Source organism: Pogona vitticeps, chromosome 8, assembly GCF_051106095.1.
Source record: "Pogona vitticeps strain Pit_001003342236 chromosome 8, PviZW2.1, whole genome shotgun sequence".
Lineage (NCBI taxonomy): Eukaryota > Metazoa > Chordata > Lepidosauria > Squamata > Agamidae > Pogona > Pogona vitticeps.
Window position 1 is genome coordinate 1,131,439 of NC_135790.1, and position 18,035 is coordinate 1,149,473.

Genomic DNA, 18,035 nt, shown 5'->3' on the forward strand with positions numbered 1-18,035 from the left:
AAGTCACCAGCTGAAAAAGGTGGCTGAAAGTGACATGGTTTGTCTTGAACATAAACTGGCAAAGCAGGATGAAGATTGCAGATCCACTGCTATCAGCTTCCAGGCTGCCCCCTCCAAAGAGATCTAACCTGCAGTAGATCAGCTGCTGCTTAATCTTGTTGTTTCTCTGGTGGGGCAGGTTGGAGATCCGGTTGGCTTTGGATGCAGCAGCGCTAAGCAATGATGTCACATTGCATCCAAGCCAGTCTCCCAGGTTCTTCAGCCAAGAAGCTCTTCTCCTTCCTGGCACTTCTCTTTCCCTATACTGTGCATTTTACCTTATCATCTGTAACACTATTTTTCCTTTCCCCTTTTGTGACCGAAATATCCTAGTTTTCTCCATTTTACGATTTTTAAGCCTTTGTTTTATCATTTCTCCCCACTGGTCTCTCCTGCTGGAGCCAAGATATTCTCAGCATCCTGCAACAAATGCACATTTGAAACGCGTATACCATGTTTTATGAGAATCCAGGATTTCATTCCCAACGAAGGCACAGCGCATGCGCGTTGAGCAGTCGGAATGACAGAAACGCGTGGACGGTGGGTAGGGCTAAGCGCTAAAAGCAACAATAAGAAACGGTGAGGGTTGGGGGACTCAGAGGCCAATCAAGGGATGCCCGAGGAAGGAGTGGGTCTATCAGGGCCGCCTGAGGGCGTGGCCTTAAAAATCTTGGCCAATAGGAGAGAAGCATGGGGGGAGTTCTGTCACGTAGGCAATACCAAGCGGCGGGGGAAGGGTCGTGTGTGGAAAGCTCGTCCAATGAAATAAGGCGTCCGCAGAGAGGCGGTGCTTTCGAGCCGCTGAACCAACCGAAAGCAGATAGATTCGGGGCGAGGCTAAGTCTTACTAACGGCGGGGGAAAGCCAATGAGAAGGAGGAAGAGCGAGCGGGGCGTGGCCCGCTCCCGTTCTGCATGGCGGCGGACCAATCTGGAAACGGCGAGGGAGGAGCCCGGTTGCCGCCGCCCAATCCGCGCCGCGCTCGCGGGACAGCGGGTTGGGCTGCGGTCGCGGGGGGGGGGAGGGGTTGGTTGCGCCGAGTCTGTCAGGCGGCGGTGAGGTAAACACAGGCAGTCGTGCTGCGGGCGCCGGAGGGGAAAGGAAGGCGAACCTGGCCGGTGCCGTCGTCGCCGCGTTGTAGCTGCCGCCGTTCCGGCCGAGCGACGAGGGGAGGGGGTCGGCGAGCCCGAGGCAGGCAGAGAAGGGGCAAAATGGCGGCGACCGCCCAGGTGTGCGAGAACATCCAGATGCTGCTGGAGGCCGCCGAGTTCCTCGAGCGGAGAGAGCGAGGTAGGCCGCCGGTGGGCCCCGGGCGGCCCCGGGCGGCGGGCCGGTCGGTCGGTCGGGCGCTCGTCCTCGCTGAGGAGCGCGGCCTGCTCGGCGCCCGGCCCGGATGGGTCCCCCTCGGTCCCGGATCCTCCGAGCCCGGCCCGTGACAGACAACGCGCCTGCCTTCCTTCCTCATCCGTCCCTGCGCCCTGTGCTCGTGTGAACCGTCCCTGCGGGGTGTGTGTGTGTGTGTGTGCGCGCGTGCGGGGGGGCGGAAGGTAGAGAAGATCCTTCTCGCCTCCCCTCCGTCGTCCTTCTCCCTTCTCGGTGCTGTTGATCTCCTGGGCCGCCTCCTTCGCCGGGACGACGGCCAGTATATTTAGAGGCTCTGAGAAAGAGGGGGAGGGGGTTCTAGATCGACAGACGCCCCCGGGCGGGGAGGCCCGAACCAGGCGCCCCTTCCGCCGGCGGCGGCGGCGGCGGCGGGGATGGAGGGGGGGGCAACCACCAGCCCTGCCCTCGAAACGCAGGGGGAAGGGGCGCCTCTTTCGCCGCCGCCTTCGGCTTCCTTTCTTCGGAGGGCCTCCTTCCCTTTGTCCACGTGTCTCCCGGGGATCAGGCCAGATGCGCGGGTGGCGAGCCCTTCGTCGCCCGGGCAGGCGGGCAAGGCAGGCAGGCAGGCAGGCAGGCATCCTCCCGTGGCTCCAGGGCCTGAGAGGACAAAGCCTTCCACTCTCTCGCGCAGCTGGGCCTTTTTTTCCCCCTCCCTCCCCTCGCGGACCAAAAATAAAAAAAAAAAAAAAAAAACCAACAACCAGCCCAAACCCCACTCACACAAAAGGAGGAGGATCCATTTCGCCTCCTGTCAAGGAAGAGGATCTGCAAGGGAAGGGTTGCGATGTAAAAGCAGGCTCATTGGCCGAAAAGGAGGGTGAGGGAGGGAGGGAAGGCTGCCCTGGGAGGGGTGCCCTGCTTGGAGGTGTGGCACCAGTTGCCTGCTTAGTGGGCACCCCGGCTGAAGGAGGGCCTCTGCAGCCAAGCAGAGAAATAAGCTCGGAAGCCTTCTCTTCCTGCACCATCTTTTTTGCTGCCTTCTTCTCCAACCCCAGATCATCTTGAACGCGCCCCCCCCCCCCCCAAATCGTACTCCTTTTGTAAGCAGGAAGAAGTAGCCACGTGACCATGAATGGGAACCTGGCTCTGGGCTCAGTAATGCCGTCACTGGGTCCCTAAAGAGTTATGGACATGCTGAACTTTCAGGTTCTCCAGAGCATGGATGGCATAAAACAATAGTGGGGAAGGATGAAGGCCAAGCATCAGAGTGCTCATTCTTCTCAAAAGCAGACTCGATAGCCAAGATGGGGAGTCTTAATTTGATATAAAAGAATGACGTAGAGATGCCAGGTTACAGCTGTATGCTTGGTTTATATCTTATCCTTGCAAAAAGGCAAGGTCTCCCTGTGACTGTTCTGTGCAGGTGCATATAGTCATGCCCCCAAGCTTTTGTTCATCTACAGACGAAAGGTAATTGCTCATATGTCATCTGCTGGGGACAATCTCCAAAGGAGCAGAAATGCGAGCTGCTGCTCTGTTCTCTCTGATGGCTCTATATAGCCTGACTCTGAAGAAATTCTCTACTTGGGATAGTAACCCAAAAATAGTTCTCCTGCACCTCTTTTAGCCTTTTGCCTCTGTACACATACAACGGTGTTTATGCTTATAGCCTCAAGTCTTTTTTTTCCTCCCAAACCCTGTGCAGTTCCTTGCAGCCTCTTTAGGTTTTGTGTAGAGGCTAAGAGTTTTTCTGAGTACACAGCCACCTCAAGATGTTGTGTCTAATTGGTTCATCATCCTAATAATTCGTGTGTTTCAGATGCTCTATATAGGCCAAAATCCTGTTGCCTAGCATAGCATGTCACAATTAGAGTACGCCTATTTGAATCAATGGAACTTGCACATGAATTGATTCACCAAATCCCCATTGATTAATGGGCCTACTGTAGTGCCTTTTGCTATGCTAAGCAACAGAATTTTGGCCACTATATATGATAGCTAAAATCCTGTTGGGGAAAACCATGTGCACAAGAGCAGTTATATAGTAGTTTCCTCCTTCCTCACTTGCTAGTCTTGCACCTGTTTACCTGAACCAAGGAAACAGATGAGCATAGCATCTCATTGGCTCACTTGAGCAGTTGCCTACTTACACAGTGCAGATGTAACTGGATTCTGGCCATTGGTTTAATCAAGTTTACAGTTGGTAGTAACATGGCCATACAATATCAAAGGGTGATGAAGCAGAGAATATTAGCTTACCTGAGGCTGTCCAATGAATCTGTGATTGAATATGGAGCAATATCTTGTATAATGTTGCCTTGTATGCAGAAGGGATTCCTGAGAATGCGAAGGTGCATTTTCAGTGGTGCTGTTCAGATGTCTTTGGCAGTGTATTTATGACAATGTTTCTTTTGTCAAAAGTTAATGGAACAGGTGCTATCCTTTCTCCTCCAGAAGCTGAGCATGGCTATGCATCCATGTTACCCTACAACACCAAGGACAGAGAGGCCTTAAAACGAAGAAACAAATCCAAGAAGAACAGCAGTAGCAGCAGGTAATAACAACTTGATAGTTTTCCATATATTGACTTCCCTCTTTATGGTCAATCATGTAAAGTCCAGTCACTTCCAGTACAATTATAATAGTAGCCTGATGAGTACATTGGACACACACTAATCACAAGGGCATTAGTCTTAATTACAGGATTAGTTGATCTATAGATGATGCTGTAGTGCCAGAGTTCCTGTGCTCATCAGGTACATCTTGTGTAATAGTTTCACTTTTGTTTCTTGTAGGCATTTAAAGTGGCATAGCACAGCAATGCAGCTGAAATGTCTGAAAGATCTTTCTAAAATTACTTTGGTAAAATTTACCCAACCTATTTCCCCTTCCTGCTCATCTTTTGAGCAGGGTCTAAGCAGGTCCTTTAAATATGGACTTAATTCAAACTGTCTCAAAATATATTTATAGCAAAGGACATTTGACTCAACTTGGATACTGAAATGTATTTGATAAAAATATTGTGCAGTTATTGCACCACAATAGTTTAGTTTTCCAGAAGCCAGCTAAAAACTAATTTAAATGTGTCTTTTAAGGATGTTAGGTTTATAGTACTTGTATCTTATGAAGTCAAGGAAATTTGGGAGTATGTTAAAACTATAATCATAAATAGAATCAATTCAGCTGCAAACTCTGTGAACAAAGAGATTTAATTCATTATAAATATACTAGGGTTTGTTTGCATAAATGCAAGGATTGTTTATTCATTCGCTTTCACTCTCCTTCATTCCCTTTATCTGGTGTGATTGCTCAAACTCACTGCTTTATAGTTAGAAAAAATGTTCCACTTGGATACTTTACAAGACTTATTATTTTATATATATTCTGCTCTTCTGTACTAAGAATGGCTTATGATGTGTAAAACAACAGTAAATATATAAAGACATAAACAACTGGCACAGATAAAGTGTATCCAGTTGTTAAACTTGTTTGGCCAGAAACCCACTGGAATAAAAATGAATTGATTTAGTAATCTGAATTTTCTAGAAAAAAAAATGGGCATCCTGCATGCACACCTGATATTGTATCCTGTGCGTCACACAAGCTTCATCTGTCATGGCTGGTGGCTTGAGATTATGTGAGTTGTGCTGTAAGACAAGTGGAGTACATTGAGGTCTCAAGCCTTGTGCTGGATCCCTTCAGATCACTTCCTTTTTCACTGAAAAAGTAGCGTAATCTCTGATAGCTTAATCACTGTCTTGTTCATTCTTTTTCCTGGTCTTTGCATATCTTGCCACAAGCTACATCCATGCTACCTTTCTGTCATGAGAAAGTTAGGAATAAGGAAGTGCCCAGTAAAACCTTTGTCCTTATATCACCCTATGTTGTGCCAGTGGTTAGCATTCTTAAGATGAGGACATGATGTTCTGCATACAGGGAATGGCATGGAAACTGGAGGATGAAGTTTCATTGTTAAGGCCATCCCCTCCCTCATCCCCTGCTTCTCTTGTTGCTCTGTACTTTTATTTGAATCTTATTTGAGTTAATTTCTTTATGGAATTAGGTAATTCTACTTCTGTTTCTATGAAAGAAACTGTTTTGGGATAGAGCCATATGTAGAAGGAGAGGTTTGTCCCCCCTCCCCCCCCCCCCATAAGTTAATCACTTGGGTGTTTTATTAAAGGGAAGGGATACTACTGATTTTAGTTTCATGATACCATAGAGACAATAAACTCTCCTTACTGATCTAGTTTTTTGTCCAGCAAGTCTTTGTCTGCCTAGTTTTAACAAGAGTCTGTGATGTTTATTTTTGGAGTGAGCATTAGGAATGTGCTGGCGGCAGGATGGACCTGATTTTAAAAATTGTTGTGTTTTTTTTTTTGACAATTTAAATTTTAATTGATTTTTTAGAAATTTAATTGTAATTTAAATCCATTTGGTTGTTTTTTTTTTATCATTTATTTTTTATCTACCTTGGAGAGGGGATTTTTGTACCGGTTTTGTTTCTGGGTCTTTTGGGGGCTCTTTCAGTTTTAGATTCTTTCAAGTACAAGTCCTTTCTATAGACCATAAAATTTCAGAATATTTTGGGTTCTTTGTTTCAGTTTTACAGTTCTGCTTTCTGACACTAGAGCCAATTAAGACCTAAGAACTCTCAAAACTAGTTCAGAAACCCTCAGCAGGGACAAGGCAACAGACAGCCATCCGCTCTAAGAGTGAACAACAACAGTACAAGAGAAATGAAAGTTGAATGTCCACACATCTGAGCAGGCACTAATAGTATTTGAAATTTTACCCACCTAAAGCTTGGGGGATTGGAGAAAGAGGTCTCTGTAGCTTCAGTCCAGCATCAGGACCAGCAGATAAGCATTCCCAGGAACAATAAAAGAAGTGAGGAGAAATCCCTCAAAAAATCTATAAAATAAAAGGCAAAAACCGAAAAAGCAGGGGAGGCACAGTAATATAGCATCCTTAAGACATCTGTTTCATTCACACTTATTTGGATTCCCAGATCATTTGTATTTCAGAGTCTCCGTCATAAAGGAATGAAAAAAAATCCCTCTTTCTTGTTTTTGCTCTTCGAGTTAACCCAAACGTCTCCATCCCTAGTTACCATAGCCTTCTGCTCAGCTGCTAAGTTCAGTGGTTGCATAGCAAGAGAGACGCTAGCCTTCCACAGGCTGGTGTCTTCCAGATGTTTCAGACGACAGCTCATGTCATCTCCGCTGGCCACATTGGGCAAACGTGACATGCGGTTGAAAACCTCTAGAGGCCATCAGGTTGAAGAAGGCTGATAGTGGTTTGTCAAACTTTGGGTCTCTTTTTTACTATGCTCTTCTGAGGCATAGGTAGCATGTCACGTAAATAATAATACAGAAGTGTGGTTGAGTTTTGTGCTTCACAGGAATAATGTTGCAGCCATCCTTATCTAAAGGCGCTGTAGAAGGAATCTTCAAAAGCATGTGTTATGTGGGGAGTGTGTCACCTGTTTGATCATAGGTTATTAGTTTGTGCAGGTTGTTTCTAGCATACTTTGACAGTCTGTCTTTACAGGTAAACCTCACAGAATCTGGTGTTTCATGTATTTAAAGGAATATAGTAATTTGTAGTGGCCATGAGTGCAAGTGGTTCACAGAAAAGTTATCAAAACTATTCACGAGCTTCAGAAACTTTAAGAAGAAGGTATAACACAACATGCCTTGAATTGCCAAATGTAAACATTTTTGAAAATGGCAAGGTTAAGAGTTAAGAGTGTGTTTTTCAGACTTAAAATTTATGGATCTCTACATTGCTTTGGAAAGTATTGGCTCGGTCTGTATTTTCTAAAATCAATCAGCTCAGAAAAATTGTAGATTTTTCTTGTTTTTCCCATAGGTATTTACTTAAGAAGCAGTTGATCAGGATGATCCAGGAGATTATTTTGTCTTCCATTATGGCAGATTCTCTCTGAAAGGCAGTTGTGATTGCTATCAGGTCATAAGGCAGGTGTGGTGCCTGATTTAAAGCCTCACAGTCCTGGATTTGTGTAGACTATTATTAACAGTGTATGATAGGCATAAAGATAATCAGGAGTTTCCTTGAAGTCTTTAAAGGTCATTTACTAGTTGAGCTGCATTTTGTAATATTTATGATCTCATGGTTCCAATTGAAAATGTTTAATGTCTTTTTCTGTTTCAAGGTCAACACATAATGAAATGGAAAAGAACAGGTGAGTCCTCAGAAATCTCTTTTAATTTTTAATTAATGTTACAAATAGCTACATTCTGTGCTTAAGTGTTACGGAGCACCTTCATATGTCAATTAAAACAGGGTTTTAGCTGAAGAGTCCAGTAAAGAAAAACTAGTTTTTCTGGGTGCTGCTTTATAGCCAAGTACAAATACTTCACACTAATGCAATACCTAATGCTTGCTCACTTGGGCCGTTATGTTTGTTGTGTGCACTAAATCACACTACTACCACTGGATTTCCATGAAGCAATTCACCTTGAAAGCTAGGCACAGTCTAAGAGGCCATGGGAAAATTCTTGTTCAGTCCTGACTGAAATGAGTATGATTCCAGCCAGATAGCCATCTGTCCTTGCACCCTTTCTTTGTGTGAAAGGGTGGAAGGATGGATGGCTATTTGAAATTATCCAAACGAGCCACAAGGTGGTTTGGATAATTTCAGTTATTCTTCTTACCTCAGAACCAAGCTTGGCTAGTCAAAGTCCTAAAAATTTCCCATCCCCTGGAAGAGAGAGAGGCTCCGGTCACACCAGTCACACTGAGGACAGTGTGGTGGCAGTTATGGTTGTAGTTGTGGTAGTGATGGTTGCACCATGCCTCCTTCCTTCCCCTTGGTCTTCGGGAGGAGGCCGTTGCTAAAGTGTTCTTTGCTTGTGGGCGCATTCAAGCCCCATCGCAACTGCAGCCTTTGCAGTAGCATTGCAGTAGTAATTGGGCTCTGCAATCTTTGCTTCCCCACTGGCAGGCCACTCTTCAAAATCTTTGCATCACAGGGTGTAGTTCTTGGCTTTCCTTTGGCCACTCCCGTTGTGTACAGTTCTCTGCCTCTTAGAGGAATGTGAGAAGTATTGGCTCATAACAGTCTTTCCACACCTCCAAAGTATAACATTAAAATCTCTCAATAGCTGAGTCCTGTCAGAGGAGGCCAGGCTAATGACATGAGGTCCATTCTCGTAAGATCCTGTTGAGTGCACCAAGTATTTTTCAGAAAGTGCCTGCAGTGCCGCTTATTGAGGCTTACATGGCATGCTGTTCCTTGGGATCAGGCTGTGGTGGATTTGAACTCTTTTTTGTGCTTCTGTTAAGGTTGCTTGAGGTTGGACAGGACCATTAGTTAATACATGTGTTTACGGGGGAATTGGCTCTTGGTATGACCTCTTCTAAGACTTTTTAATAAGCTTGTTAAACTTTTAGGAGCTGGTTGCATATGTCTTGTAGAAACCAGAGTGTAATTTGTGATTTGCAAGTGATTATGGGAGCAAAGTAGCAAAACCGAAATGGAATATGAAGCTAGCTGCTCAGAGTCATGAAGAAGAAAGCTAATAATGGTTAGTTATGATGATACCAGCTGGTAGTCACCATATACTGTCTCCAGTGCCAGAGACATTATGTGTCAATATCAGTTGCTGTAGGTTTTGTGTGGAAGATGCTTTTGCTGTCATGCATTGCTTGTGGTCTTCCTAGAGGCTACCGTTGGAACATAGGGCTAGACCACACAGGCGTTTGGGCAGGTCCAGTATTATGGTTTTTATATTCTTATCAAAGAAGGAGCATCTTGTTCCCCATATCTTTATACGGATAAGCAAAGGGTTGGTGTCAGCTACAACATGTAAGAAGCATTTAATCCCATGCACTCAGGTTAGCGCTAGTTGATGAGCAAATGTTCATTGTGAGAACAATATTTTGTGGTTGACATGTTGAGCATTTTTATAATCACCAGTGTGAGCTAATGGTGAACTCAATTTCCAGCCCCTCCCCCTTTCAAAAAAGCACTTGTTTGTACTACTTCTGCCTTATTTTTTTCCCCAAAACATTTGCCCTGACTGGTGAACTTAATTTTGCCTTGCAAAGTATAGAATATGTTTGCCCCAAAGCAAACTTGTAAAGCACTTAGTATGGAAATGTTACTCAGCTGTGATTAGTAAACTGCCTCCCCAAAGGTTTGCCGGGCAATTACAGTGAGTGAAAACAAGGAAATTCCACTGCTTTAGCCAGTAAATCTCATGATCTGATCAGATGGCTTCAGAACTGCAGTTCAGAGTGATGTGGGCAGGACTAAGGCATGATGGAGCACTCTTTTGTCCACTTGATTTCCATGTGAGAATTAAACTCATGCTTCGTTTTCTCTCATGGCATGAATGGGAATTGAATCTGCGAGCACTCTGTGTATTTGCAGCGGGTGGGTAGGTAGCAAGGTTGCATTCCTCTGCCTTCAGCACATGCAAAGTAAATAGTGCTCCCCTTGCTTCTGGAAGGAATCATTTCATCACACCCTGCTTACCTGTATGAGTTGCTCTGCTGACTTGCTGCCATTGGTCACTTGTTGAAAGAAACAGGCTGTGCCCTGTGGGATTAGTGCCGTGCAAACAGCATTAACATGGTGTCTGTGTTCATGCTGCCAGGACTTAGCAAGATGCCGCATAAGCTTGGCTCTGAGGTTTGGTGAAACGATTGTCAGATGACTCTAAAACGCAAGGGGGGGGGGCTTGAAAATGTGACCCAGAGTTCAAGGCAGTGGAAAACTGAGCTTATTCTCATAGATGGAATGGCTTATATCACTGTTTGTGTTGAAGTATCAATAATAGCTTAATCTGCACAAACCTATCCATCATTTGTTCTTTAATACCGAGCAATATCTTGTGCACTCTGTGCATATTCATTGAATTTGAGCCCCACAATCCTATGCCAGCTACAATCATTATCACCACTGCCTCAAATTAATGAGAGGAGGTGTCTTGGCCATCCACAGTATTAAAAATCCACATGTTCCCCCCCCTCCCCCCGTTCTGGTGTGTTTCCCCTCTGCCTTCAAATATAAGAAAACGGCATGCAAAACAGATGGCATGCAGATTCAGTCCTGTCCTGTTCCTGTGGAAGTCAGACACTAATCTCATTGTCTTTGCAATCAGGAGAAGGTAGACTGGGATCTCCCAGCAGATCTCTGAGTGATTTGAAATAGAGTTGTCGGAGGAGGCAGTCGTGTGCCGTGTAGGCCAATGAAGATTTGAAGAGTGTCATGGTTTATCGCTATGTCTGCAAGAAATGAGAATTTTAAAATTGAGAAATAGAAGTACTTGCTTTAAAGATCATGGGTGGGAGGGGTGCATGCCCTTGTGCCCCTGGCCCAAGACAGACTGTCTTGCTGCTGACCGTTGAGGACCCATCTTGTGCTTTGGAGCCATCCTAGCTTCATAAGAAGGCAGTGCAGCATGGCCTGTTTGCACTGTTCCCAGACTGTGATCTTGCAACCTTAACGGATGTTCATTTTGATTATCAGACGTGCTCATCTGCGCCTATGCCTGGAGAAGCTGAAAGGGCTGGTGCCCCTTGGACCGGAATCCAGCAGGCATACTACACTGAGTTTACTAACAAAGGCTAAATTGCACATAAAGGTGAGCTGGTGATAATGATCTCTGGAAGTCTGTACTAAACACCTATTACTTGGAAATCAACATTCTAGATAATCTTCTTCAAACATGTAATAGGGTTTCCAGCCAAAAGTTTTTAGAGAATGTTGAAGATGTTTCTAGGAGGTCCTGTCTAGCTAGCGTCTTGCCTGTGTCACAATCACCAGAAGGACGAAATGTTGTCACAACATTTGAATTAACACATTGGGCATGTGAACGTCCCCTGGTGCGTGCTGCTTGACTCCTGCCACAACCTCCTGTGCAAGGGCGCAGCAGTCCATAAAGTGTAGGTCTTCTGTCTATGGATTGTTTCGTGTGATGGGTGAACCAGGAGCCTCTTCGTTATCTCTCTGCTGGCATACCACAGTGAAGAGGCAAGAACAAATTCCGGGTTTTCAAGAAAGAGCCAAGCCAGAGATCCTGGTTTCAGACCCCACACTACCACAGGTGGAAGGCCCACAAGTTGTTTAAGTACTTCCCACAGCTGCTCATGAACTCTGGCTGGCCTGTGAACTGGGCCAGTGAATTGCCGCATCAAAAGAATACACTTGGGGGCATTACTCCTGTTCAAGGTGAGCTGAGGGCCAGATAATACCTAACTATGGAAAAACAGCCTTGGGGAGGAAGGTTCTTGTTTTCAGAGATGATGTTCAGACTGTTTGGAAAATTAGCTCTCTTTCAAGTGCAGATAGTGACCAGGGGGAGAGATAAAACTGGTGTCCCCTGAGTTTGTTCCTCATGAAGAGCTTGGCTAATGGCCTAATGTTGGCTCTTTCTTTCAACAGAAACTTGAAGACTATGACAGGAAAGCCGTACACCAAATAGATCAGTTGCAACGAGAGCAACGGCATCTGAAAAGGCAGCTAGAGAAACTGGGCATCGAGCGCATCCGCATGGACAGTATAGGGTCAACGGTTTCTTCCGAACGGTCAGATTCGGATAGAGGTAAGTAGAAGTGGGGGATGGGAGTTGGATCCCTGCCTTCACACCAAAACACAAACCGCTCTGTTTAGGGAAGAAATGTGAAGCAAATTACCCAAGTGACTTTGCATTTCTCTTGCAGAAGAAATCGATGTGGATGTGGAAAGCACAGACTATCTAACAGGAGACCTTGACTGGAGCAGCAGCAGCAGCCCAAGCGATTCGGATGAAAGGGGGAGCTTGCAGAGCGTCTGCAGCGATGAGGGCTATTCGAGTGCAGGCATCAAGAGAATAAAGCTGCAGAACAATCTGAAGGCCTGCCTCAGCCTCTAAGGAGCCAGGAGCTTCCCCGCCATCCATCACTGTTTCCTTGTTGGATCTTACTAGGTAGTATGTTGGACCGTCCCACAATTCTTGCACGTGAACCTCTTTTCCACCAACATTACCAAAATCTGCTTTGCCTAAAGTCTCTAAACAGTGCATAGGGTTGTGGGTTACAAGCTACTCTCTGGAGCACACCTCTGATGGCATCCACTAGCTTCTCTTTTCCGTCTGTGAACTCATCTCTGTGAGACTGAACATTCCAACCAGATTTCTCAGCACCCAAGAATATTGTTGCAGTAGCAGTGAGACACACACGTTTGCCTGTGCTGCTCTTGCCTCATATTCTAGATGTACCTTTTCATCCAGGGGGGTGGAAGGGAGGGAGGGAAGGTTGTGACATAAATAGCCCGGCTAGCCACTGGTCCTCAAACGGGACCTGCAGAAGGATTGCTGCTCGTCATTCAGAGCCGACATTTGGCATAACAGACGTACCAGGTAAAGTAAGTTTCTTTTAGAGACTTCGCACAGTGGAACAGTCCAGCCACTGCCTGGGAGTTATTCTGAAGTCTCCCAAGTCATTGCAGTTGTAACATCACGTCTCAGAGGCACTCCTCATGCTGATAGCACTGACTCACAGCTCCCTGTGCGTTCTGAACACTGAGCCCATCCTTCTCAGTGGCCAGGGCTGAGTTGGAGGCAGGGGGCCATCAGACCAAAACTTAGCTAAGCAGAAATAGAGTAAGAATAGAATCGTGCTGGAGGCTCTAAATTGGGGGGGGGGGATAATTCACTCTTAGCTGATGGCCCCAGTAAAAACGCACTCACTCACACACCTCTTGATATCTTTCTGTCAGAAGACCAAATACTAATCCTGTGCAATCCTTAGAATGTCTGTACATTAACAGCTGCATTTCCTGTTTGTTCCTTGCAGCTTTTTTAGCTGCCAAGTCCTGCTTCTTGTCTCTGGGACAATTCTTTCTACCTCAGAGAGATGAACAAAGCTGATCTCAATCCCTTTAGCACAAAAACATGCCTCATTTGTATACTTGGTTCTAGTCCAATCTGTTTACTTAAAGATTCAGCAATAACTGAGTGACAGAGTTAGCTGTGCTAACTGCAAGTTAGTGATGGAGAAGACTGCATTAAAGTAATTCTGTGGTGCCGTCTTGGCATTCTAGTATTTCCTTGCCTATTTAAATTATTTGGCAGCCCTCTCAAAGTGGCTTCTTTGTGGATTTTGGACGCTTAAAACTTGCATCTCCCCCCTCCCCCAACACACACATACATACCTTTCATTCTGACATTGATGTCCCACCCCAATAGCATTCTTCACTTTGGCTAAATTGAGCACACACACAGATGTATATAACATGTGGTCTATAAATAGTATTTATTCATTTTTATATAAATGTAATATTCTTGTTACTTTGTGCTTTTATAGATGTTTAGGAACTTTGTATGTCAAGGTGTACTAACCTAGCTTTCCTCAGTCCCCCTTTTTCTTTAAACGTTAATACTGTGCCCACTTGGCCAGTTCCCGAATGACTTTTTAAAGTTTTTTTCTCCTTTTGCAGCTTGCTGTCCTCCAGCACTTACAGGATATTTGAGAGCCAGTTAAGCAGCTTCATGTCACAAAAAGGGCTATGTAGCTTATTCAGCTTCAAAATGTAATTTTCACGCTTGCTTGCAGGGACCCTTTGCTGCCAAAATCCACTAGGTTCTTTGTAGTGGTCTCTGTGAATGCACACAAATGGGTTAATAAAAAACCCACTAGGATACTGTCCCAAGTTCCAAACAACATAAAGACGAAACTTGATTTCTTCAAAATGTTTGTAGCTATTTCTGAATAAACTTTCATGATGGGAAGTGGAGCTAGTGGATTGCTAAAGAATCTCCAAAGCTATTACTTTTGAGTGTGCTGTCTTTTAAAATAATAATAATGACGATAATAATAACAGCTGGAATTTTCAGATATCCAGCAGAATTGCACTGAGCTCCTGTTTGTTGGAGGCCTTTCTTGCATTTATAAGCTGGCTTTAAGTCCAAGCAGAAAACCCTTCAGAGAGCTAGCTCCCAACCTATAAACTTTAAAGATGTTAAGTACTGCACTTTGAGGTCCTTTGTTCCAACATGTTTCTTGCCTGAGACCTTTGAGCTTCTATAGTTGTTAATGAGTTGCATAAAATTGTCTCAAATCCAACTCTCATGTTGACACCTTAATTTTAAAATAACTTCAGATTTGGGGGACATTTCCGTGGGGTAAATTTAAATTACAAATTTGTGTACTTTTCTTTAGAAGTAATAATTCTTAAGGATTCAATTTGATGTGTGTGTGTTTTTTTTTAATTGTTGTGCCTTTTATGAGTTGATTCTAATTGGGCACAGTCCACTTTTGATTTCTCCTGGTCAGGGTCCCGCCTCTGTCCTTCCCCACCATTCCTAAAGGGCGTGAGTGTTGCAGACCCATCCAGAGCTGTGGGAACGGGCGTTCATGTGGGTGGACTTTTGGCAGGAGAAATTCCAGGTGGATTGCCCACATTCTCTTTTTTTACTAAAATACTGTGGGACTTTGCTTAATTGTCCCTATTGTGAACCAGTAACTGATCTTTGCACAGTCTGGATGTGGTCCTTTCAAAATTTGAATGGTATGGTACAGAAAACGTTGGACTTTGCAAACACTGCACTATTGTTAAAAAAACCTTAACCTTAAAAAGGATGTGTTGTATTTCAAAAGCATTTAGACAGGTAAATTGTTCTGTGGGCTCCAGGGACACTTTTCCACGTCATGGCTAGGACTAGCCTTGGCAGCTTCGAACACCTGTGGCCCTCTTTGCTCTTCACCCAGCCCATGCCGCTGGTAGCCCACTTCCAGGCTGGAGGAACAGCTCCTGTGAGTCGTACATTTGACTTCCTCTAATGTCTGAACTCCTGCCCACTGGGTTAGAGTGACTTGTGTGGTCTTGTACCGTATCTGGACGGGGAGCAGCGGTGTGGCTCATAAGCGCACCAGTCCCCCACCTAACTGTGTGAGCCGAAGTTTCATACACTGCCAGAGTGGCGTGGAGCAGCCGTGGAGGTAGCTGCCCCTGTGCCACGTGGGGAATGTGTAAAACTGGGCCACGGAAGTGTAACGTTCTGGTCCAGCCAGCCTTTCCCTAGAATTCACTGATCCACCAGCATTATTACTCAATAAGCTGCAGGAAATTAATTTTGTAGGTTGTTCAAGGGGAGCTGCGGTTGTTTCAGTGCCTGCATTTACAGCTGGAATTTGCGTGCCCGTTCACAAGGTCACACAAAATGCTGCTGTATATGGTGACTTCCTGTGCAAATAGTCAGTTTGGGGCATATTGGACTGGAAACGGAAATCCAAAGTTTGTGTGCTCTTACTGATCCGAAGGAAATTCGGTTGTCAGGGTGACAGGCTGGGGTGTCCTGAAAGTGTGGTCTCTACGTGACCTCCTTTTCTCCTGAGTGTTGAACACCCAGAACTTTTATGATGGGGTTTTGTTTTGGGATTTTGTTTCATTTTTAGTAAAGCAGAGCTTTCAAGGTGCTGATCCTGTGAACTTTTACCCAAGGTTGGTCCAGCTACCCATTTGTGATTCAAATACAGAGCACTTATTTGAGATGTCCAATGAGATGCCACAAACTTGCCCACCCTCTTGCACGGTTCTAGAGCCCTGGGCAGGAGCAGGCTGTGGACTGCCAGTGGCCCTTTTAGCACTTTGTTCTCAAAGTGGGGCATATCTCTCCGGCCCTGAAGCCCCCCCCCCCCCCGGGGGGGGGTCTGTTATTTGTTTTTGGTTCTTTCCTCTCTGGTCACTCTTTAAAACTCAGTCTCTACAGTAGAGCTTACAGACGCAGTCAGAAGGAGGAAGCCCAGTATTCTCTGGGAGGGATGAAGGAGGGGGAAGGGTTATTTTTTAAGTGCTCGCTGCCTAATTAGAATAAACTGAGGCCTCTGGTGTCCAGTCTAGCAATATATTGGGACTCAGAGTCCTTTTTGCCCCCTTTGTAACAGATTTCAGGTTTTGACACTTAACTGTATTTGGACGAATTCTGCTTTTTATATCTAGCTCTGTGCGCTTGCTCCCCTGGTGACCTGTATTGTGTTGCTTCTGCTCTTGCTGCATTCATCTGAAAGATTTATTTTTTTTTTCTTTTCCTTTTTTTTCCCCTTAATGCAAGTGACTGTTTTCTGTTGACTACCTGAAGCTTTCCAAACAGCTATGTGAATCAGCAGTGCTTTTGGTTTGGAAGAGAAAGACAACCCCAATGACTGAGCAAACAGAATTTCTTTCCCGTGTTCCAGTATCTTTGTACCAAGGTTACTTTAGCAAACTTGTTTGTTTTGAATATGTGGTCTGGTTGTAGAATACTTAAAAGATGGCTGAAATATGCTTGCTGAAACATAGCTGATCCTTCTAAAGTGCCCAAAGATTTGACCCATCTGAAAACGTTTGGCTTTCTTTTTGTGCTGTTCTTTTCGATTGGCCGAGGAACTTGCATTACATCGGTGCTCTTAACAGCACTTGCTGTTCTGAACTCTTGAGTTTAATTTTGGAGTCTTCCAAATAAAAATGCATCCTAAACAGGGGAGCAGCAGGCAGGGGGAAATAGGAATTCAGTTTCCAGATGTTCAGTTCCTAATGTAAATACCACATCATTATAAATCCTGTGTCAAGACCATATAATGGTGCTTTTTATTACAGTTAGCACATGCATTTTTAGAAACTACATGTTTTAGATGACCTTGCTGTGTATATGTATACTTCTGTATTGTTCAACTGTTAGAAAATAAATTATTTCATTATTAAAGAGTGCTCTAGCAGTGGCGTTATGTGGGAAAGGAAATTCTTACTCATTCACTGATGGAAATGATGCAACTTGCATTCAAGTAACGTTAGGACTAACTGAGTGCTTTGGGTTTAAGTGAGGATCTCACGGGAACCTGGTTTCCCACTTGAGCCGAGGCAGGCGGTGCCCACAAGCCATGCTTCAGAAGACTGCATTTCTAAGGCTGGGAAAATTCTGTCCCAAACTGGTGTCTTCAACCTGTATGCACACCGAGCACTATCGCATTTTGTAGTTTTCTGTTTTTTCCTAATTGTGGGCAGAGGCAATGAGGCCTCCTGTGCCTCAGAGTTCTGATCATTAGGAACCTTTCTCAGCCTAATGTCTGGCTTCTGAGACTTCAGAAGATGCCATGGCCACATATGGCCACAATGCCGTGCAGCTGAATTGTGCTTTCTCTCCTCCATTGCCACCCTCCATAGCCTTCTCAACAAAAGCTGAGATTCTTAGGATTCAGTGGGGAAGATCTTGTGGTAGTACAGGCAGCCCTGAGCGCAGGGGGTTGTTCCTTCCTATTCCAAAGCTTACTTTTTGTATCCAGATACCTCCGATTGTCCTGAGAGCTGCTGGCTTCCCAGGTCTCATCCCCAGATCATCAGCCGTGTCTTGCCATTATTTTCTTGATAGAAGGTAGCCTGCAGTGCCTGTATGAGTAGACACTCTGCTGTAATGCATGCCACAGGTAAGGGAAGGAAGCACAAAGCCCAGGAGGAGACCAGCGTGCCTGAGGAGCAGTTTGAAGGGAAGCAGTTAGGAATTCAAAGGCTTCCTTCAAAGACTGGAGATCTTTCCCCAATGAAGTGAGCTTCAAAGAACACAAATCTGCGCCAAGTTAAAGGGGAGCATTTCAAACTGGCGAACTCAGATGTGATCTCATCATTGACGCTCCCATTGGTCTTCTCTAGCAATTGGAATTGAGAAGCATATACGGCCTCTGGTAAA

The 18,035-nt window shown here is 45.0% G+C and overlaps 1 protein-coding gene and 1 long non-coding RNA gene across 3 annotated transcripts in view; both read left to right on the plus strand.

The window, feature by feature from the left end:
• Window positions 1–18,035, plus strand: part of LOC144584171 (uncharacterized) — a 294,410-nt gene that overhangs the window by 72,013 nt on the left and 204,362 nt on the right. The gene's annotated exons all lie outside the window — the stretch shown is intronic.
• MXD1 (MAX dimerization protein 1) lies at window positions 1,031–17,057 on the plus strand. Of its 2 annotated transcripts, XR_012080868.2 has the most exons (7): window positions 1,031–1,329; window positions 3,817–3,916; window positions 7,541–7,570; window positions 10,865–10,979; window positions 11,780–11,939; window positions 12,058–12,302; window positions 16,455–17,057. XR_012080868.2 is itself a non-coding variant. In XM_020780136.3 (6 exons), the coding sequence occupies exons 1-6, from the start codon at window positions 1,251–1,253 to the stop codon at window positions 12,246–12,248; spliced, it is 675 nt and encodes a 224-aa protein (XP_020635795.1). In that variant the 5' UTR covers window positions 1,031–1,250; the 3' UTR covers window positions 12,249–17,057. The 2 variants fall into 2 exon arrangements, 1 of the variants encoding a protein (XP_020635795.1); XM_020780136.3 differs by having other exon boundaries at window positions 12,058–17,057.